We start from the raw sequence: 23,117 nt of genomic DNA on the forward strand, positions 1-23,117 counted from the left end.
CTATCACCCCATCTCCCTCCTCCCTTTCCCCGCTAAGGTTGCCGAGAAACTAGTCAACTCCCGCCTATCCCACTTCCTCGAAGCAAACAACACTCTTGACCCCTCACAATCCGGGTTCCGCAAGAACCACAGCACGAAAACCGCCCTCATTGCATGCACTGACGACATGAGGACCAAAGTCGACAAAGGTGAGACCGTCGCACTCATCCTCCTAGACCTCTCCGCAGCCTTTGACACCGTCTGCCACCACACACTCACGCCTCCACAACATAGGAATTCGCCACAAAGCCTTAGACTGGCTCACCTCTTTCCTCACCGACCGGACCCAGGGAGTCCGCCTTCCACCTTTACACTCCACCACTACCAAGATCATCTGCAGAGTCCCCCAAGGGTCCTCCCTCAGCCCCACACTCTTCAACATCTACATGATCCCCCTAGCCAACATCCTCCGAGCACACGGAATCACTATCCTCTCCTACGCAGATGACACCCAACTCATCCTCTCCCTCACCCGCAACCCCACCACCGCCAAAACCAACCTACACTCTGCCCTCCTCGACACCGCCAACTGGATGACTACTAACCACCTCAAGCTTAACTCCAATAAAACAGAGATCATCATCTTCGGCCCCAACAAAACCACATGGGACGACTCCTGGTGGCCCACCGCCCTAGGCCCCGCACCCACCTCCGCAAACCACGCATGCAACCTCGGCATCATCATGGACCCCTCCCTCTCCATGACACAGCAAATCAATGTCCTAACCTCCTCCTGCTTCCACACACTCTGCGCTCTAAATAAAATCATTCAAATGGATTCCCCCAGAGACCAGGAAGACAGTCACCCATGCACTCATCAGCAGCAGACTAGACTACGGTAACGCCCTCTACGCCGGCACCACACTCAAACGCAAACTCCAGAGAATCCAGAACACAGCTGCACGCCTCGTCCTTGGCCTCCCCTGCCACAAACGAATCTCACCACACCTCAAATCCCTTCACTGGCTCCCCATAGACAAGAGAATCACATTCAAGATCCTCATCCACTTTCACAAATCCATCCACAACACCGGCCCAACCTACCTCAACGAAAGAGTGAACTTCCACACGCAACCTCCAATCAGCCGACCTCGCCCTAGCCACAGTCCCCTGCATCCAACGCACCACCACAGGAGGCAGGTCCTTCTCCTACCTCGCCCCCAAAACCTGGAACTCCCTCCCCACCAACCTTTGCAAAACCAAAGACCTCCTGCTCTTCAGAAAGGACCTCAAGACATGGTTGTTCAAACAGTGACCCTCCCTGCCCCCCCCCCCCCCTTGATCTCGCTCCTCCCAGCGCCTTGAGACCCTCACAGGTGAGTAGCGCGCTCTATAAATCTTTTTGATTGATTGATTCATGGAAGGCTTAAAACACATCATTCCACCCAGAACATCTCCAGTTCCTTCTTAAACATAGTGCTTACGTGACTTATGGGCCCACTGTTTGAACCTATGCACTCATGTCAAATGCAATTCTTAACATGGAATGTTGCCTTCCTAGTCGCAATTACATCATTGCGAAGAGTCAGTGAAATTCAAGCTTTCACTATTGAAGAACCGTTTATAGAGGTACACAAACATCAAACGGTGGACTGCCCGTCTTCTTCCCACAGCCACATTCTGTGGCAGAAAGAGCTCTACATACATTAGACATAAAAAGATCACTAATTTACTATATAGATAGAAGAAAAACATTCAGAAAAACTAAACAGCTGTTTGTAGCTTTTCAAAAACCTCATACAGGTAACCCCATTTCAAAGCAAGGATTAGCAAGAAGGATTCCAAGATGCATCCAAACATGCTATGTTAAAGCCAAAAGACATCTCTTAGTTACTCCTAAAGCACATTCCACAAGGAAAAAAGGTGCTACAGTGGCTTTTTTAGGAAATATACCAATGGCTGAAATATGTAAAGCAACCACTCGGTCAACACCACATACATTCACTAAACACTATTGCGTAGATGTTTTAGCAACACAGAAAGCCACAGTAGGTCAAGCTGTATTCAGAACATTGTTTCAAACAACTTCAACTCCTACATGCTAACCACCACTTTAATGGGAAGACTAACTGTTTTGTAGTCTATGCACAGCATGTGTATATGCAGCTACACATGCTGTCGAACGGAAAATGACACTTACCCAGTGTACACCTGTTCGTGGCATGTTCTGCTGCAGATTCACATGTACCCTCCCACCTCTCCGGTAGCCTGTGGTCATTTAAGTTAACAACATTTGTACATATGTAGGTATATATATATATATATATATATATATATATATATATATATATAGTTAACATTCCATTAGTGTGGACATCTCTTTTCTTTATACTCTATCAGTCCTATCTTACCCTCTGCGGGAAACAATCTAACATGGAGTCGATGCCCATGCTCAACGGAACTGAAGAGGAGGAGTCACTCGATCCAGTGACTCGAAAACACTTCTTTGAAGAAAAACAACCTGTAACACTCTGAGCCCAACACTAGATGGCAGAAGTGCACTGGGTAAGTGACATTTTCCATATATATATATATATATATATATAACTATACGTCTATGCATAATACAATGTTATGCCCACCATCCGCTATTGTATTCATATCTGCTTTTCCTATGTATTGCAATGCTAGCCATTCTGATTCAAGCATTTGAATCTATGAAAGATATCCCAATACTGGAGAAAGAATGTGTTACTTACCTGTAACTCTTGTTCTCCAGTATTGGTATCTTTCATAGATTCAAATGCAACCCACCCTCCTCCTCTTAGAGACTCTCTTTCTTGGCCGGTGAGGTATTTCCCACTAGTGCTTAGAAAATCTAAGAGAAGATGCCTCTGCTGGGAGTGTTCTAAAGGGTGCTGTTGCTGTTGCCTGATTAGTCATTGGTCAACTTTAGTCCTTTTTTTTAAAAGGACATAGATAGGCTGTAAGATGAACTTGCCATTCCTTCTTTGCAGCCTGTCAAACTGATGTATACTGCTTACTATTGTACAATGGGACTTCCACTTCGATGGGGAATGATTCAAGCATGTGAATCTATGAAAGATACCAATACTAATGAACAAGAGTTACAGGTAAGTAACACATTCTTTGTAAATCCACAGCCACTCCCTGGACCCCAGGCCCTATTCATTGCCCAGAAGCAGTTTGAAAGAACAACGGTTGATCAATGTATGGTGTATTAAAACCTCAGAACAAACTGGCTAGAAAACAAATCACAATTTAAAACTAAGGGAAGAGTGATGAGATTGTGCTAATAAGTAGTTCAACAGTGTTAACAAGAAGGTTGGAACCCCACAGGAAGGAAAACTAGATCAGTATGAGTTTTGTAATCGTGCCCTGTACAGAAACTATTTACAGGAAGCAACACATTTGAAGCAACAAATAGCAGTGTGTGAAATGCATTTTAAAGAATCTAGGGCAGGGAATAGGATAAGGGAAATGGAAAAAATCCTTGCCAAAGCAAACAGAAATCTGCGTAAATGAGACGGGTATCACTCTGTTGACCCACAGCACTGGAGCTCTTTCTGACCAACCCTCATCCTGAGTGGGAATCCAGCATATTTCCACACAATGCTAGCACTGGTTGGAAAAACATGTCTGATGGCTTTCCTTGTCTTTTCTTGTGAAATGTGGGCCCAAGACTGTGCAGCTAGCAATGACAGTGTGTATAACTTGAATCTGTGGTTCAGAACATACAATAATATTTAATGCTAAAACGTTGGTCCTAAAACACTGAGGAGGAGCTCAGGTTCACATGATTTTAGAATCTAGATCAAAAGTACCAAAATAGAATGTGGCACATGGTACACTGAGTAAGACAAATGTATCGTGCAACCAAATTGAAACCTTTTTTGAAAAGTACTAGCCCCATAATTAAGAAAAAAAATCACAATTAGAACATTGGAATGTTGGGAACTGCATGGAAGACAGTGGAGTGCTCCAGGCTTCTAATAGCTGATAAAAGCCCGGAGCTCCAACTTTCCAAAATATGTCTCACAACAGCTGTGAGTAAAGGCCTCACAGAGCTTGAGAGGATTCCATTGGAGGGTACTTCATTGAAGACAATTCAAGGTTTAGGGCTTATAATGACTGGTATAACCCTTCTGCTCCAACATTTCCCATTTTTAATGTAGAACATTCTGCAATCAGTGGGTGGAATGTCCTAATAGCCTTTGTGTCTCAGTCCGTATATTTCAGGTCTATAACTCTGGTCAAATACTTTAACAGCTGGTATAGTCCTCTGCAACAGGCTATCAGGTTATAAACACAAATATGAGCCATTACAAACCCTGTTGACTTTACACAATAATGAACATAGTGCTGGCCAAGGATGATTCAAAATCTAATTAATTCATTTACTAAGCAATTCCTTAGTGAGGGCAGCAAATGCCCCTTTTCCTTGTATTCCTACTTACTACTAAAAATTGCTATTGGCAAACTACTAATAGCACAAAATCATGCAGGTTAAAAGGTGTTCCAGATGCCCTTCATTTTCCCTGTATCTGTGGCTTGTGAGCACATCCATACTCTGTCGCCTCCGGGACAGAGAACCTTTTATTTTTTTACTCCAACGACTTGCAACCCGGTAAAATCACTTTTTATTAGACTATGCATGCAGCCCACATTTAAACCTGCTTTATGGTCTTGAAGGGGTGGCTCTCACTAAACTTTTTCCTGAAACTACATCAACCCATAATTACTCATGGACTCTCCTCAGGACATCGTAATCTGCCTCACACACAAGATCCCATCCATGACACCCGAGCTTCCAATAGTCTACCGGGACCTAGTATAAATTCATCCTATTTTTACACTCTGTGCCCCGTTATACAGTGGTCCCAGTATTCTTGGATGTTAATGTGAACAATATTTCAAAGCGTGTGGGGAAACTCCCTTGTTATGCCACCACGACGATAAACAGCTGCACAACATGATTTGGGCAGATATAGTGTATTGTTTGTCGTCTGTGTTTGCATTGGTGTAATTACATGTGAGCACTGCGCCGTCTGCACATATAATTGATTTGCATTGAATGTTTAATGTAAATAAATCAAATCGAATTGAGGGCCTACAGACTGTGTAGCTGGTTGCCCTGTGAAATAAGTCTCCAGCACATCTGTCATTACTAAATTATGCATCTGTCAGAGGTGTTTGGAAGTGGGGCCAGCTGTCTGATGTCCTTTCCAATCTGTTCCCATCCTTTGTGTGACCTTGTGATTAAGGGTATCCAACACAGTTTCTGGACCCACTTCACCCATCAGTCTCGAAGTGAGTCAAAGGTAACTGTAGGGAAGTCCATCACAAGTGCTCTGTGGAAAACGTTTTTAGTATGCTAAATTGCCATAAATGAAACTCAGGTAAACCAGCTGTCTGTCCGCAGAATATCTATGCAATTGTATGGGTTGCAGATGTGGGGTGTAGGAGTAAGGGAAATGTGGAACATGGCTTAATTTAATAAGTTTATAAAGAAGGTGCTATCAAAACAAATCACTGTGTAAAGGTAATCAGTGCTAAGGCCACGTGTTTATTAATTCTAATGTTTTCACTTGTTCATGAATATGAAATGTATCTTCTCTAGGCCAAGTTGAGTGCTTAACAAAGAACATCAACATTGTAGGCTGCGATAAAGGTCACTTCTCACCTTATTTTCGCATATGCCCATCCAGAGCTGGCAGCTGCCAGAACAAAGGGCACTTGTACAAAGGCCAAGATGAGGATGGAAGATTAGCTCGCAGACTTTACTGAAGAAATATGCCTCTGAAAAGCTCTCAAAGCTTACCACTTCTTTCAGGTTGCATGTCAGAGACATAGCATTAGTTCCAGGTGCTGAACTTAGAGGCCCAAGGGCGGAGTTAGGATCTGACAGGCTCAGAACAGTAGAATAAAGAAAGCACTGTTTTGGAATTTTTTGTGCAGGTGATAGAGACCAAATTTGACTAATACATTAGTGTAGGAAGTTGGCTCTGTATGCACTATTTAAAAGTAAGGAATAGTATGCACAGAGTCCAAGGGTCCCCCTTAGAGGTAAGATAGTGGCAAAAAGAGATAATACTAATGCTCTATTTTGTGGTAGTGTGGTCGAGCAGTAGGCTTATCAAAGGAGTAGTGTTAAGCATTTGTTGTACATACACACAGGCAATAAATGAGGAACACACACTCAGACAATTCCAGGCCAATAGGTTTTTGTATAGAAAAATATCTTTTCTTAGTTTATTTTAAGAACCACAGGTTCAAATTCTACATGTAATATCTCAATTGAAAGGTATTGCAGGTAAGTACTTTAGGAACTTTGAATAATCACAATAGCATATATACTTTTTACATAAAACACATATAGCTACTTTAAAAGTGGACACAGTGCAATTTTCAACAGTTCCTGGGGGAGGTAAAGTATTGTTAGTTTTTGCAGGTAAGTAAACCACCTACGGGGTTCAGATTGGGGTCCAAAGTAGCCCACTGTTGGGGGTTCAGAGCAACCCCAAAGTCACCACACCAGCAGCTCTGGGCCGGTCAAGTGCAGAGTTCAAAGTGGTGCCCAAAACACATAGGCTTCAATGGAGAAGGGGGTGCCCCGGTTCCAGTCTGCCAGCAGGTAGGTACCCGCGTCTTCAGAGGGCAGACCAGGGGGGTTTTGTAGGGCACCGGGGGGGACACAAGTCCACACAAAAAGTAAACCCTCCGCAGCGCGGGGGCGGCCGGGTGCAGTGTGCAAACAAGCGTCGGGTTTCCAATAGATTTCAATGAGAGACCAAGGGGTCTCTTCAGCGGTGCAGGCAGGCAAGGGGGGGGCTCCTCGGGGTAGCCACCACCTGGGCAAGGGAGAGGGCCTCCTGGGGGTCACTCCTGCACTGGAGTTCCGATCCTTCAGGTCCTGGGGGCTGCGGGTGCAGGGTCTTTTCCAGGCGTCGGGATTTCAGAGTCAGGCAGTCGCGGTCAGGGGGAGCCTCGGGATTCCCTCTGCAGGCGTCTCTGTGGGGGCTCAGGGGGGACAACTTTGGTTACTCACAGTCTTGGAGTCGCCGGAGGGTCCTCCCTGTAGCGTTGTTTCTTCACCAGTCGAGTCGGGGTCGCCGGGTGCAGTGTTGCAGGGGTCTTTAAATCTGCTCCTCTGGATACAAAGTTGCAGTCTTTGTTGAACAGGGCCGCTGTTCTCGGGAGTTTCTTGGTCTTTTGGAAAGAGGGCAGTCCTCTGAGGATTCAGAGGTCGCTGGTCCTGGGGAAAGCGTAGCTGGAGCAGTTTTCTTCTGAAGGAGGGAGGCAGGCCGGTAGGGCTGGGGCCAAAGCAGTTGGTGTCTTCTTCTTCTCTGCAGGGTTTTTCAGCTCAGCAGTCCTCTTCTTCTTTAAGTTGCAGGAATCTAAATTCTTAGGTTCAGGGAAGCCCTTAAATACTAAATTTAAGGGCGTGTTTAGGTCTGGGGGGTTAGTAGCCAATGGCTACTAGCCCTGAGGGTGGGTACACCCTCTTTGTGCCTCCTCCCTGAGGGGAGGGGCGCACATTCCTATCCCTATTGGGGGAATCCTCCATCTGCAAGATGGAGGATTTCTAAAAGTCAGAGTCACCTCAGCTCAGGATGCCTTAGGGGCTGTCCTGACTGGCCAGTGACTCCTTGTTTTTCTCATTATCTCTCCTGGACTTGCCGCCAAAAGTGGGGGCTGTGTCCAGGGGGCGGGCATCTCTACTAGCTGGAGTGCCCTGGGGCATTGTAACACGAAGCTTGAGCCTTTGAAGCTCACTGCTAGGTGTTACAGTTCCTGCAGGGGGAGGTGTGAAGCACCTCCACCCAGAGCAGGCTTTGTTTCTGTCCTCAGAGAGCACAAAGGCTCTCACCGCATGGGGTCAGAAACTCGTCTCTCAGCAGCAGGCTGGCAGAGACCAGTCAGTCCTGCACTGAACAATTGGGTAAAATACAGGGGGCATCTCTAAGAGGCCCTCTGTGTGCATTTTTTAATAAATCCAACACTGGCATCAGTGTGGGTTTATTATTCTGAGAAGTTTGGTACCAAACTTCCCAGTATTCAGTGTAGCCATTATGGAGCTGTGGAGTTCGTTTTTGACAGACTCCCAGCCCATATACTCTTATGGCTACCCTGCACTTACAATGTCTAAGGTTTTGCTTAGACACTGTAGGGGCATAGTGCTCATGCACCTATGCCCTCACCTGTGGTATAGTGCACCCTGCCTTAGGGCTGTAAGGCCTGTTAGAGGGGTGACTTGCCTATGCCATAGGCAGTGTGAGGTTGGCATGGCACCCTGAGGGGAGTGCCATGTCGACTTAGTCATTTTCTCCCCACCAGCACACACAAGCTGGTAAGCAGTGTGTCTGTGCTGAGTGAGGGGTCCCTAGGGTGGCATAAGACATGCTGCAGCCCTTAGAGACCTTCCCTGGCATCAGGGCCCTTGGTACCAGGGGTACCAGTTACAAGGGACTTACCTGGGTGCCAGGGTTGTGCCAATTGTGGAGAAAATGGTACATTTTAGGTGAAAGAACACTGGTGCTGGGGCCTGGTTAGCAGAGTCCCAGCACACTTCTCAGTCAAGTCAGCATCAGTATCAGTATCAGGCAAAAAGTGGGGGGTAACTGCAACAGGGAGCCATTTCTTTACAATTAGTGGCACAGAAGTTAGCGTATGGTGACTTATAAACCTCCATTTAAAAGCCTAACAGAGAAATTAACATGAAATGTAAAATGTGCATGTTTGAATTATAGACAGTTCTGGACAAAGTGGCCTCCATTCGTGTTTGACATCATAATTTGCTATGAAATATTTTGTGCATACATAATTAAGTTAGCTACTGACATAAATTAATATTAAAATTATTATTTAGATGAATTTTATAAATAAAGTTTAGAATGAATATGAAATAATCATTACATTGATTTAAATGAATTTACTAATGTGAATTACATGTGTGCAGAGAAATAGATTTATTTTTAAATTGGGTTCTAATATGTTGTGAATAATGTTAGCAGTTAAATAATTTGCTTTGCATATTTGATTCAAATTATAAGGTGGATAATAGGATTTATATGTATTAATGAGTATGTAGGATTTGTTAGCTAGACTAGGGCAGAATATTCATTGTTGCAGTAGCAGTGAAGAAATGCAAACTCATTCTGTTCCCTCTGACCTTAATTATTCCCTATGTTGCTGACGTATTGTTGAATGTCCTATTGTATTAAATATTTCATTAAAAAAATTCATATGAGAATTATTTAAATCATCCTGTGTACTGTGGGAAAGGATCCTGAAGTTGCAATTAACTAGAAAATGTAATATTTTGACGGAACTATATAAATTCATCGAAATGACTAAACGTTTTCCCTGGGAAAATCCAGAAGAGTTGCAAACTTGACGGTGTCAGCGGTTACGATTGGGTGCTGGTTGATGTGCGCAAGATGAGTCCGCCTGGAAGACCAATCAGAAACTCATGAATATTTCTAGTTAGGGAGAGACTTTTTAAAGTTTTAGTTAGTCTGCTAAAGTCTGTTGGACTCCTCCAGGGTACTCGTACTGTTGCCTCCTGTCCTTCTCCAAGTCTTCTACCATACTCAGTCCTTGTTATGAGTTTTCTTTTAGCCCTATATTTCCCACTTGCTTATGCTGTTCAGTACTAATATGCCCCATCAATTCTGAACTGTTGACCTGCCGTATGTGCAGCCCGTGTTCTGCACTTTCCTGATGCCTCTGTCTGCTGATGCTGCGAAACTGTGAACGCTCTGCTTGATGAAACTTTCCTGTCTGCTGGCCCATGAGGAGAGGTATAATTCATAATGTGGTTTCTTTTTTCCCTTCAGCTTAGATAATAACACCAGTGTATTTTGATAGTGAGTTCCCCTAGTTAGATGATTTTTCCAAATTATTTTTGTCTTTCCTTTTGTTTTGCCTGCATGTGTTAGCCTGTTCACACACACATGCAAGTCAAAATTCGTATTGGAGATGAGGATGGCCTACCCTCTGATTAACTGAATTTTGACGATTTTGGCAATTTACTGATGTCACCATCATCTGCAGTGAAATCTGAATGTAATGTGCATATTATAGTTTTGCTGATTTGTGTTATGCTTTTGGAGTGTTTAACAGTATTGATGCTACGAAGGCTTAATCTCTCTAGACGTTTTGGTCAGCCTATGGTTTCTATGTAATTTTACAATTTAGTCTTCCACTCCATTTACGTTACATTAGCACTGTGCTTATAATAAAGCTTTGAAACTTTATTCAGTTTGAAGTTTGTTTTATGGTAAAATTTGTCATGGCGTTTAAAAGTGTTTATGCATCTCATGTTGTTGGTTTACATTGAATGAATCCATTCACCACACTCCTCACTGAGTCCAAAGATCCGGCTGACTTCTAGTAGGTGAGATAAGGTATGGTGTCTCACCAGAGTGCTCGCGGTTTCTGAACCTGAAGTGGGAAGAAGACCTCAGTGGGCATTCTAACACAGGGAACTGTGAGACAGATGTATGCCTGTTGGAATGTCAGAACAAGAAGTCAGTCACACTGATGTAAAATCTGGAAAGGAGAAACCTAGAAACGTTAGGTCTTTTCCTTATGGAGATCACCAGTCGCTTCCTGGATTTACCCTTTAGAATACTCTTTGTAATAAACTACAAAGTGAAACCGATATAAACAAGAAGAATTTCCTGTGTTCTGCACTAAAGAATTCCTATCTGGGTACGTTGGCGTTGGAGAGTAGGGTCTCCAACATTTGATTGAGATACTTGGGTCCAGTAAAGTCTCTAGGCTTGATGGCACTAGCCTCCTGCTGATGCCACAGAACTAAGAGGGGGGACAAGGTCCTGCTTGCCCCCTGGGTCTTCTTTTTTTTAGGAGAATGAAGCGGAGGGTCCTTTATCATATAATATATTTGCATGCTTCCGGGAAAAGCAGTGGACATTTCTCCTAATTCTACTTGACCACATAGTACTTCCCTTTGGTGGGTTAAAGGTGCAAAGGTTCTTTAAACATACAAGATTGTTGCAAATAGATCCTAAAGACCAGTTGGAACTGAACATTTTGCTCAGCACCTTGATTGGGAGAATAGGAAGGATTCCATTGCAGTTTGTAACCATGGAATGGGGTCTGAAGGAACAGTTTTTTTGTTCTAAAAAGTATTTATTCGTTTGCCATTGTAAAAAGAAGGTAAGAAAAAGAAATGACACTTGCAATTTAACATAATGTCGACACATTGCAGTACACTCTTGTGTTGATTTAGTTGATTTACTTCTCCTGGGAGAAAGAAATATATAGGAGGTCAAAGGAGAGGAGAGCAGGGAGAGAAAAATGCCTGGAAAAGTTGTAGCTGATCATGTGGGTGTATACTTATTTAAGGTGGTATTAAGGAATTTATTAATTGTTTGCTCGGGCATATCTAAGAAGCAAGATTGGTAATGTTTGCATGAGACTTAGATCATTGAGGTCTTTTTTTGTAGGTAGAGATTTAGGGTAGATCAAAGGCATCTGGATAATTTAAGGTCAAAGAGTCTGTTAAAGATGCAGTTATTTTAATTTCTCAAGAATGTGTGATATGAAATGTTTTTGCAGTCTTTCTGTTCACAGAGGATCGTCTTAATCCTTAAACGTAGATTTGTCAATTAAACAAAGTGACCCTTGCTAATGCTCCGTATAAACTAAGCTCCTCTGACCATTATGCATTGTCCAAGGCCACCCTGATGAGACAGTACTCCACCCTCTGGGTCAGATCCCGCAGGTTTTCTTAATTTACATGTGGCGAGTCACTCATTGGTTTTTCCTTACACACACACACACACACACACATACAGAGACACACACAGACACACACACACACCTCCCCCCGCCCCCCACACACACCCCTGTTCTATTTTGGAGATGTTCCTTCTGCAATGAAAACGTTACCAAAAATGTAGTCCGTTGTTGGTTAGAGCTAGATTCGCTCTATTCTCAGTCTGTGTCCGGATGACTGCTCTTTTTCATAGTGTTTCTAACTTTTTACACAAAGCCAGACTGACAGTTAAGTTGTTATGTTGATTTGTGTAGTGTACTAATCACCCGAGAGGGGCAGTCTCCACGCGCGCATCAGAGCTTTCATGAAAGCTGCCATTCAAAAGCGCATCGGCACCAACGCATACAACAGCAAGGAGCTATTCTCTATAGTCAAGGAATTCATGAACCCCAGACATCTCAGGCATCCCAACCCGCCCCCCAGACCTCTGCGACAACCTCGCCTCCTTTTTCCAAAATCCAGGACATATACGAAGGATTCAAGAACCAAAACCCACCCCCACCAGCATCACCACAGACCCCACGCAGCACCAGACCCAGACCCTGAACCATTAGACCCCTATCTTCACAGAAGACACCCGGAAACTCATGAACTCCATCCATTCAGGGCCACCCTCTGACCTGTGCCCACATCATATCTTCAACTTGGCCAGCGCCACTATCACACCAGATCTCTGCTGAACTATCAACCGTTCCATTGTAACCGCCACCTTCCCATCCGACTGGAAGCACGCAGAATCCAACTTCCTCCTAAAGAAACCCTGCGACGACCCAAACGAGATGAAGAAGTACAGACCCATCTCTCTGCTCCCCTTCCTAGCCAAGGTAACAGAAAAGGCCATCAACATACAACTCACGAAGTTCCTTGAGTCAAATCACATCACATCCTAGACCCCTCTCAGTCCAGATTCAGGAGCAATCACAGTACAGAAACAGCCCTCCTCGCAGCCACCAAGAACATTTGCGCAATACTGGACCACAAAGACACGGCCGCCCTCATCCTCCTTGACCTCTCTGCCGCGTCCGACACAGTCTCCCATTCCATCCTTTGCACCAGACTCCAGTATGCCAGCATCCGTGGCAAAGAACTGGAATGGATTCAATCCTTCCTCACCTGAAGAACCCAGAATGTCAGACTCCCACCGTTCAACTCTGCACCCAAACGAACATGCTGCGGAGTACCACAGGGATCCTCACTAAGCCTGACCCTCTTCAACATCTGCATGGCCCCACTTTCTAAAATTATTATACAGCATGGCCTAAACATTGTCTCCTACGCCGAGGAAACCCAACTGATCCTCTGCCTGACCGATGACCCAACAACAGCCAACAGAACTGTCCTCGATGGAATAAGAGCAATCTCTGCCTGGATGGAAACCAGCTGCCTCAAACTCAGCTCGGACAAGACGGAGATCCTCGTACTCTGCCCCACTCCCTCCACCTGGGACGACTCCTGGTGGCCTACCACCCTAGGAAACTCTCCCACCGACCACGCAACCTGGGCATCATCCTGGACACCACGCTTTCCATGACCCACCAAGTCAATTCCATCTCATTGTCATGCTCCCACACTCTGCGTCTCCTGCAGACGATGTTTTAAGTGGATCTCCACTGAGACAAGAAGGATTGGTCTCTCACGTTCTTGTCAGCAGCAGACTGGACCATGGCAATGCACTCTACACCGGCATTACAAAGAAACTACAAGCAAGACTACAGAGAATCCAGAACTCAGCAGTCAGACTCATCCTGGATGCTCCCGCCACAGCCACATCTCCAGCCACCTCGGAGAACTTCACTGGCTCCCTGTTGACAAACGCATCACTTTCAAGCTACTGACACACACCTACAAGGCACTTCACAACATAGGACTGGACTACCTCAACCACCGCCTGACCGTCTACACCCCAGGCAGGCAAATCTGATCCTCCCAACTCACCCTCGCCGCCATCCCCAGAATCTGGAAGAGCACAGCAGGAGGCAGATCCTTCTCTTACCTCGCAGCTCGAACATGGAACACACTCCCTCTCAACCTCAGACAGGCCACCTCGCTGAAGCAGTTCAGGAAGGACCTCAAGACCTAGCTCCTCAAGTGATCGACACAACAACACCTTGAGACCCCATGGTAGGTAAGTCATGCTTTACAAGTGCTTCATCGATTGATTGATTGTATCGAGGCACAGTGTGGATTAAAATGTTGAATTGGTTGGGGACACGTGAGAACCATCTCACCAGTCTTTCTTCTCCTGTTATTGACCATATGGCAATCTTCTGGTGATGGTTTAAAAAAAGGCAAGATACGGACAAAGCTATTCAAGCTGGACTGTGTAGTCCTGCACCAAGTCAGGATTTAGTTCGAAAAGCACACATAGACTTGCCTTAGTTTGTTTTACAATCTGACGGGAGGCAGTACTAGGGAAGAAGTCTGAATGAATGGATATCATTCCTATTATTCTGACTAGAAGTCCCCCAGACGTTGACTGCATAAGCACTGTTTAGGTCGGGGTGTGTAAAGTTATAATTTAAGACTCATTTGTGGGTGCATTTTGTAAGGTTTATTCACGATTACTCAAGAATGCTAGGTACCAGCATACGTGCAGCAATGTCTCACTCTTCTTCACTCCGCGCTTAAGCACCGTTACATGATCGCAGCAACACCATTAAGACCATCACGATCGTCCTCTTAGATGACATTGCAACACCCATCAGAGGCCACACTTAGAACACACAACGTTTCAACCGTTCACAATAACGTGTTGTAACCTTGTGGTCTTTCTGTCCCTGCTCTTCATTCCACTACACACTAAAGTGCAGTTCCTTGTTAAACAATTAGAGGATCTTTGTTCGTCATCCATGACACCAAGGCACTCCCCACAGAAGCTACACTACATACTCGCACCCTTCCAGCCAACCACAGCCTACAGTGTCGTGCTCCAGCCATCCACGGAAAGCAGTTTCTCATTGTAATTTTACATTGCTTATCAGTAAGAAAAGTATGTGGAAATTGTGACGAGACACTCCTTTACAGTCTGAAGTGCAAAGCTAGCATTTGTGCAACTCACCTACGTCACCTAAAGGGTAACCATTTTGACTAAAATGCACTATCCCTATTTTAGGCATGAGACTGCAATTTGAAGCCCTTCAGTCACTGCTGCTCACATTTGCATACAAACTAAGGGTCACCAATACTGTATGTGTGAAACCAACCCACATGTACATTGTGGCTGTGCTGTCTGAGGTTTCTGCCACAGTTGGGGTCTGCAGCCCATGAACCTTCCCACAGGAGTATAGCAGTTCAATAGTTGTAAATTGTGTCAGCTATTGATAGGTGGTATCAGCTGATGTTGTGTTTTCTTTTGCTCCACTGTTTACATTAGCACAGTTTTGTACCACCTACCGAGCAATAGTCGCTTCGAAAATATTTCCATGAACCACTGTTCTCATTGATTTTTTTTTTTTAGCATACTTTTGAATTTGGTAGCTCTCAATAATTTATTTGAGGACCACCTGAATGAAAGTTGCATTGTATAAAAAAAGGGAATCCGGGATTTAATAATCTACACACTCTCATAAGTGATAATATACAGGGCTGTCGCAAGGGCGAAGCAGCTGGCAAAGTTTGCCTGAGGCCCTGTCTTTTCAGGCTTCTTCATTGCCACTAATAAATCTAGCAGGCTACTCCTACTTTCGTGGTATATTCTCTATAACGTAGGTATCTTTAGCTACTGCAAGATGTCAGAATAAAACCAGAGATGGGCCGTAAAGTACCAGTGCCCTCTTCCGAAGCCTACGGCTGCCGCTATTCAATGTCGGCGCACCAGATATCATGGTTGCGTAGTCTCCAGTCCACCTCGTGTCTCTTTAATCCTTTACAAAACACCGCGCCTTTCACTCACTCTTGCTGGTTCCTTCTTTCTCCTTTTGTGATGGTTTTTACGTTTTTCTCTTCCTCATCCTTTTATGCGTTTCTCTCTCTCTTGCTCTCAGGAAATGTCAGATTAGGGAAAATAAGTGACGGGCTTAAAAAATTAATGCCAGAGGCCCCCACCAACAGCCACTAGCTTAAAATTTAGCATGACCATAGGTAACAATTATGACCCCAGCTTCACAAAGCTTCCACCAAGCATGACAATATATAGTAAATCTTTTCCTTTGGAACCTGTAATGTGTTTAGAAGCCAGGATCTATGCAGGAAATACGTTAACTATTTCTGGAGTCACTTCAGAAAAGCTAAATCTGTTGTCTTTGTCTTGCCTGATTAACTTAGCATTGATTCACTTGTGAGGACTGATAGAGGGATTTGTGGCAGAAACCCCGAAGTATGGGCAGATTCACGTTTTTCAAAATGTTAACACAAATGGTATCCATTTTAGGTGTGTAAGTGCATTATTAATGGGGTCAATGTAGGTACATGTCATGCTTTGAAATAGCGATTAATGTTTTAGAAGGTATTTGATGCAATAGTAAAATGTATTTGATCTTTTTTTTATAGGAAAAGTGAGAGAAAAGTAAAGGCTGATGATATCCGCAAAAAATATGGTAAGTTGAACTCCAGTTTCGCTTAGTGTGTTATGCAATGCATGGCAATTACCCATACCTATGAAAACGTGCCAATCAAGTACATGTATTGAGGACGACAGAGTCTTAAGAGCAGAATGGTCAGATATGTCATGGGCACAGAGGTGTGAGAGCGTTGAGACAGAGCGAGAAACCACTGATGAAAGAGCGACCAAGAGACGTGTGTGAGAGAATGGGAAAGCAAGCAAGGAAGGAAAAAGGGATATGATGGGAAGCAGGTGACCCAAGTATAAATGCATACCATTCCAAAAAATAAAAAAGAAGCTGTTCACAGGATTACATTCCACCAGCCAAATCCAAACGCCCTATTTAAAAATAAATATTAAATACAATTGCAGTTTTATTTTGTCAGAAATGGGGTCTCTAGTTGGCAGTGGTTTTACACCCAGTCCAAGTAGGGACCCTCACTCTAGTCAGGGTAAGGGAGTCACACATCTAAGGTAATCCCTACTCAACCCCATTGGTAGCTTGGCACGAGCAGTCAGGCTTATCTCAGAGGAAACGTGTAAAGAATTTGTACACACACACACACACACAGTAACACAGTGAAAAAAACACCACAAAAGGAACCCACACCAGTTTAGGAAAAATAGTCAATATTCAGCTAAGTAAAACAAGACCAAAACGACAAAAATTCAACATAAAAAAGCAAAGATAAAAAATTGTAAAGATTAAATCTCAGTAAAGCGCTTAGAAACACAATAGCCCCAACTAGGGCTATTACAATGTCTTTGACAGAGTCATTCCCAACAGTCCAGTGCCACTCTTAAGGGAGTGCTGTCCGGTCACAGAGCTGCACGGACCCCAGGCACAGTACCTTTGAAAACTATGAGGAAGCAAAAATGTTGCACAGAATTGTGGAGTTGAGGCATCGCTGGAGCCGATGAGGCATTGGTTCCTTGCTGCTAGGCAGGGGAGCTGAGGCATTGGTTTCTTACGGTTGCAGAGTAGGTGATGCAATATTGGTGTTAAGGTGCTGGTTCCTTACGATCCGGTGGGGTTGAAGAATCCAGCAGGTCTAGATGCAAGGTGTCGACTTTTTAGTGTCGCGAACACACCATGGGGCCGCTGCAGTACAGTCTGAGTATGGGACACGGCACTCAGGACTAGGGCTGTGGCAAGACTTCGGGGGCACTGCAGCGGTGTCATGCCTGCGTCAACGGTCGTGGTTGTTAAACTCATCGGGGACCGCAGCTCCAGTGCAGGCAGCGGTGCGTATCCGACACTAGTTCCGAAGTCGCTATGGAGTCAAGGTACTTGGTTTGTTCTTTGTTGCACCAGAACTCAATCCCAAGGGCCCAGGAACTGGATTTGCCACCACTTGGTGAGTAAGGACTCTCAGCATGAGAGCCCAGGAGCTGACAAATAAAGTCTTTGATGTTCCTGAGACTTCCAACAGGAGGCAAGCTCAGTCCAAGCCCTTGGGGAACCTTTGGAAGTAGTATGTAGAAAGCAAAGTCCCGTCCTTTCATTCCCAGGACAGAGGCAGCAAGCAGAAGGCGAGCACAGCAAAGCAACAGACAGAGTGGTAGTCCCTCCTACAGCATCTAGCTCTTCTTCTTGGCAGAATGTCCCCAGTCTAGAAAGATTCTTAAGTTGTGGTCTCAGCTGTCCAATACTTATACTCCTTTCTGCTTTTGAAGTAGCCAAACTTCAAAAGAAAGTCTTTGTAGTGCGTAAGACCCTGCCCTTTCTGCCCTGGCCCCAGACACACTCCAGGGGGTTGGAAACTACTTTGTGTAAGGACAGGTACAGCCCTAATCAGGTGCAAGTGTCCACTCAACCCAGGAAGACTCATCAGGATATGCAAGGCACACCTCAGCTCTCTTCGTGTAACTGTCTAGAGTGAATTCGCAAACAGCCCAACGATCATCCTGACCCAGACGTGTTTTGCACAGCCAGGCAGAGGCACAGAATGGTTAAGCAAGACTGCCCACTTTCTAAAAGTGGCTTTTTCAAACTTACAATTTAAAAACCAACTTCACCAAAAGACGAATGTTTAAAGTGTCCAGAGACCCCAAACTCCCTATCTCTATCTGCTCCCAGTGGTAAATGACACTTAAAAGATATTTCAAGGCAATCCCCAAGTTACCCATTGGGAGAGAGAGGCCTTGCAATAGTGAAAAACAAATTTAGCAGTATTTCACTATTGGGACATATAAGACATACCAATACATGTCCTACCTTTTAAATGCACTGAACCCTGCCCATGGAGTGGCCTGGCCCTACCTCAGGGGTGACATACATGAAGTAAAAAGGAAGGTTTCGGCCTGGCCAGCGGGTGCACTTGACAGATCGAGCTTGTAATTAAAACTGCACCCTCAGACTGCAGTAGCATGTCTGAGACATGTGTACAGGGATACTCATATGGGTGGCACAATTAGTGCTGTAGGCCAACTAGTAGCATTTGATTTGTAGGCCCTGGCACACACAGTACACTTCACTACGGACTTACTAGTAAATCTAATATGCCAATCATGGGTAAACCAATTACCAATATAATTTAGACAGAGAACACTTGCACTTTAGCACTGGTCAGCAGTGGTAAAGTGCCCAGCGTCTTAAAGCCAGCAAAAACGAAATTCAGCAGAGGATCAAAAACAGGAGATCTGAAGCCAAAAAGACAGAGGAAGCCACACCAAGAGCTGACAGGTCTAACATATCTCAGTACACATGCTGCATGATACTTGAACGAACAACAGAGTGTTGAGGGAAAACTACTCTCCTAAATTTGAATGTATTACTTTTTGCTGTTTTAATTAATATCACCATTACACAAGAAGGGACCATGTGTTAGGCACTAATTTGTGATAGTATTACTTGAATCATATTGCACCTATTAAGTATATCACCTTGAGACTTGACCTATTGTGTTTTTTGACGCATGCTCAAGTGTATAGTTTCACCTGTGATCAGTAACACCACAGCAGACAGTGCACTTCCAGTACGAATTACTTTTAGCTTCATTACATACTTAGGTGGCTTTAGCTGTCTTTTGGCAGACAGACCTGTTGTACCCAAAATAGAAGTAAAGTGGGTTATGTTCCACCTTTGCTCATAATTCAACCATTTTCTTGTCTTCCTCACTTACAGTATTCTGATTCATTGGCTTTACTCACTGTTCTTTTGTGTGTCCCTCCCAAGGAGCACATTGGTCTTACCATGTTTTGATTGGATGTCGTGTAAGAATCCACTTTTGACATCAAGCCTTGAATTTCTGTGCATTCATCACTCCCTGTCTTTCCCTCATTTCCTGCCCACGCTCAACTCTCTTTATGAAAAACTATGTTCTTCAGAGCCCACTAGCACCCTCCGTCCCTGGCATTGTAACAGCTGCCTACACTGCATAGTCATCTTTAAATTGTATTGAAAACCTCCAAAGATAGCTATGAGTGTATGTACTTGTGCAGTGGCTATCTTGAAATGATTTTTCTGAAAGCGAAAGAAAAATCATTTTAGTACGGCCCCATTATGTGTGCATTCAAACACAGAAGCCATCTTTGCGCAGTTTCTCTAAAAGGATTTGAAAATGACTCCAAGTTCGCCACCGCACCTCTATGTGCACACCCAGTGGCCATCTGTGAAAAAACAGCATTTTAAAGGCAAGATCTATTAGCTTTAGTTACCAGTTCTTATTTTCGTTTTAATCATAATATGAATTATATCGTGCCAGCGATGGAAAAGATCGTGGGCCTTCTTGGCCAGAGCGAAACATTTTGGCTGAAAACGCTTGCACTCCTACACATAACGTTATTAAATAATGCAGTGGAAATCAAATACCATTCCCTTTAATAAGAAGAACTTAAAACAAAACACAACGTTGAAGTATTCCTTTAGCACGTTTAGAGGACAGTGCTGATTTCTTTTAATATCACAAGTATGTTCTAGAGCTGAGAGCTAGGTTTTTTTCCGGATGAATTCAAGAAAGTCCAGTCACGAGTTGCTTTACAATAAGCTTTTGGCAGATGACTTTTAATGCTCGATGACCCGTACTGTGTATGTATAATGTGATTTTGTATTCATTTTTAATTTTCCAAGAATACTTTTTTTTATTTTTTTTATTACCATGTTGATAGTACTCCGTGAACCTTTTGATTTCTTTGTCATTTTCTGTTGCATTATTTGTTGTAGTGCTTCAAAGCCCCTTATTCTTAATTCGCGGAATAGACAACTAAGTAAATTAAAACGCTTCTGCCTGATTCTTAGAAAACCCGTTGCGATGCAAGGTTTTGTAAATTTATATTGTCTGATACAGCGTTTTAGCTGTGATGTTTGTAAGGAAGAGGTAATGTTAGTCTCTCAGTAGATTCAACATTGTCGTTCACCAAACGGAGGAACTACCATGGATGGTAAATAAGTTTTGGTTAAGCACATTTTTAAAAGACGGCCAAGGCTCTCTCATTCTACATATGGAAAATGAAACTATGGACAATTAGTAGATATTTTCAGCAAGTAATAGCCCACTATGTAACCGATTTGTAAACATTGCAGTGGACCTGCAGCGACCTATATAAACTGGTATAGACACGCTGCTGTCAACATTATAATGTCCGAATACACAGCCTCTGCCTTTCTCTTTACTCTGCCTTTCCATAATACATGTATTCGACAGAGAAAGTTCTCACTTAAGCTCCTTTACCTCAGAAAAAGATGATCTCGCGATATCTAATGTAAATACATAGAGATGCCCGAGATGATTCTATCAAAGCATTGCATGTTCGTATAAACATTGCCCGACTTAGTACATGGCTTGCTCGATTGTAAATAATATTGTCTGGGAAGTGCGTTCTAAACAACTTTACTGTCGGGTGGATTCAAACTTTACAGTTTACGTAGAGCAAACAGAAAACACCTACATTATGGCTCCATGTTCAACTACAATTTTTAACCTATCCGTAATGATACATTTATTTGAAATGTGTTTGATATTGTGGGAGTCGAGCTACGACACATATTGTGCATGGCGTCCTCTGAATATCCTTATTATTATGAGTTTTATAATTACATTTTTGCTTTCACCTGTCAAAGCCGAAATCCATTTATAGTGCTGTACATTGAAAAACTACCAGTGTCAGAATAAAATATTTAATAATGAAAAAAGCGAGAAAAATATATTGCAAAATTGCCCGTCAGACACATGGCTAGAAGGATTTTGTTTGTAAGCAGTAAAAATAAAAACATGTGTGGCCGGTTGACAACCACTTTGTTAACCCCGACTGTAGATAGAGAAGATCATGCATCAAATTTCAAGCGGGTGATGGTTCGAAGGGGATGCACCTTTCCCTCCTTAGCCACCACTGTTGCTAACTCCATTTTAATGGTAAATATTAATCAGTAGTGCATCACAACTGTCACTCGTTTCTTCCTGTAACCCTTTGGGAGGTTCGGGAGCTATAGCGTATTGGTAAATAGAGATACACATTTTTCGTAGAAGCACACTGAATATGTTATGCAAACCTATGACCGTGTGAATGTTCATTTTTGATGACAGAAAATAAATTATGGTGTATACCCTAAAGAGTTAAATGTGTTTTTACCAAAACACCTATGTAGGTATGAGATGCATATGCATTATTTTCAGAAAGCTTTTACTTTAGGGCTTATTAGTGTTAGAATTCAAAACCTGAAAGCTCAAATAATTTCAATCAATTATCTAAATTTCATCTACTGCTCATTTGCACTGCTCGTGACCTCCCCTGTGGTGTCATTGTAGGAAAGTCCCGCTTTGTGGTATGGTTACCCCCACTTTTTGTCTGTTGTCGGGTGCTTAGACTGTTTTCACTGGGATCCTGCTAACCAGGTCCCCAGTGTAGGAGGCTGGACTGGCTTGTAGTGAGTACCAAGGGGTACTTGCACCTTGCACCAGGCCCAGTTATCCCTTATTAGTGTATAGGGTGTCTAGCAGCTTAGGCTGATAGATAATGGTAGCTTAGCAGAGCAGCTTAGGCTGAACTAGGAGACGTGTGAAGCTACTACAGTACCACTTAGTGTCATATGCACAATATCATAAGAAAACACAATACACAGTTATACTAAAAATAAAGGTACTTTATTTTTATGACAATATGCCAAAGTATCTTAGAGTGTACCCTCCGTGAGAGGATAGGAAATATACACAAGATATATATACACAATAGCAAAAAGATGCAGTATAGTCTTAGAAAACAGTGCAAACAATGTATAGTTACAATAGGATGCAATGGGGAAACATAGGGATAGGGGCAACACAAACCATATACTCCAAAAGTGGAATGCGAACCACGAATGGACCCCAAACCTATGTGACCTTGTAGAGGGTCGCTGGGACTATTAGAAAATAGTGAGAGTTAGAAAAATAACCCTCCCCAAGACCCTGAAAAGTGAGTGCAAAGTGCACTAAAGTTCCCCTAAGGACAAAGAAGTCGTGTTAGAGGAATAATGCAGGAAAGACACAAACCAGCAATGCAACAACTGTGGATTTCCAATCTAGGGTACCTGTGGAACAAGGGGACCAAGTCCAAAAGTCACAAGCAAGTCGGAGATGGGCAAATGCCCAGGAAATGCCAGCTGCGGGTGCAAAGAAGCTTCTACTGGACGGAAGAAGCTGAGGTTTCTGCAGGAACGAAAAGGGCTAGAGACTTCCCCTTTGGTGGACGGATCCCTCTCGCCGTGGAGAGTCGTGCAGAAGTGTTTTCCCACCGAAAGAACGCCAACAAGCCTTGCTAGCTGCAAATCGTGCGGTTAGCGTTTTTGGACGC

The 23,117-nt window shown here is 43.7% G+C and overlaps 1 protein-coding gene across 2 annotated transcripts in view; it reads left to right on the forward strand.

The window, feature by feature from the left end:
- Positions 1 to 23,117, forward strand: part of LOC138261990 (pituitary tumor-transforming gene 1 protein-interacting protein-like) — a 206,591-nt gene that overhangs the window by 138,325 nt on the left and 45,149 nt on the right. For both annotated transcript variants that reach the window (XM_069211608.1, XM_069211607.1), the window contains one exon: positions 16,295 to 16,341. In XM_069211608.1, the coding sequence (XP_069067709.1) occupies positions 16,295 to 16,341 (47 nt within the window). The remainder of the gene's footprint in view (positions 1 to 16,294; positions 16,342 to 23,117) is intronic.

Source organism: Pleurodeles waltl, chromosome 10 (genome assembly GCF_031143425.1).
Source record: "Pleurodeles waltl isolate 20211129_DDA chromosome 10, aPleWal1.hap1.20221129, whole genome shotgun sequence".
Classification (NCBI taxonomy): domain Eukaryota; kingdom Metazoa; phylum Chordata; class Amphibia; order Caudata; family Salamandridae; genus Pleurodeles; species Pleurodeles waltl.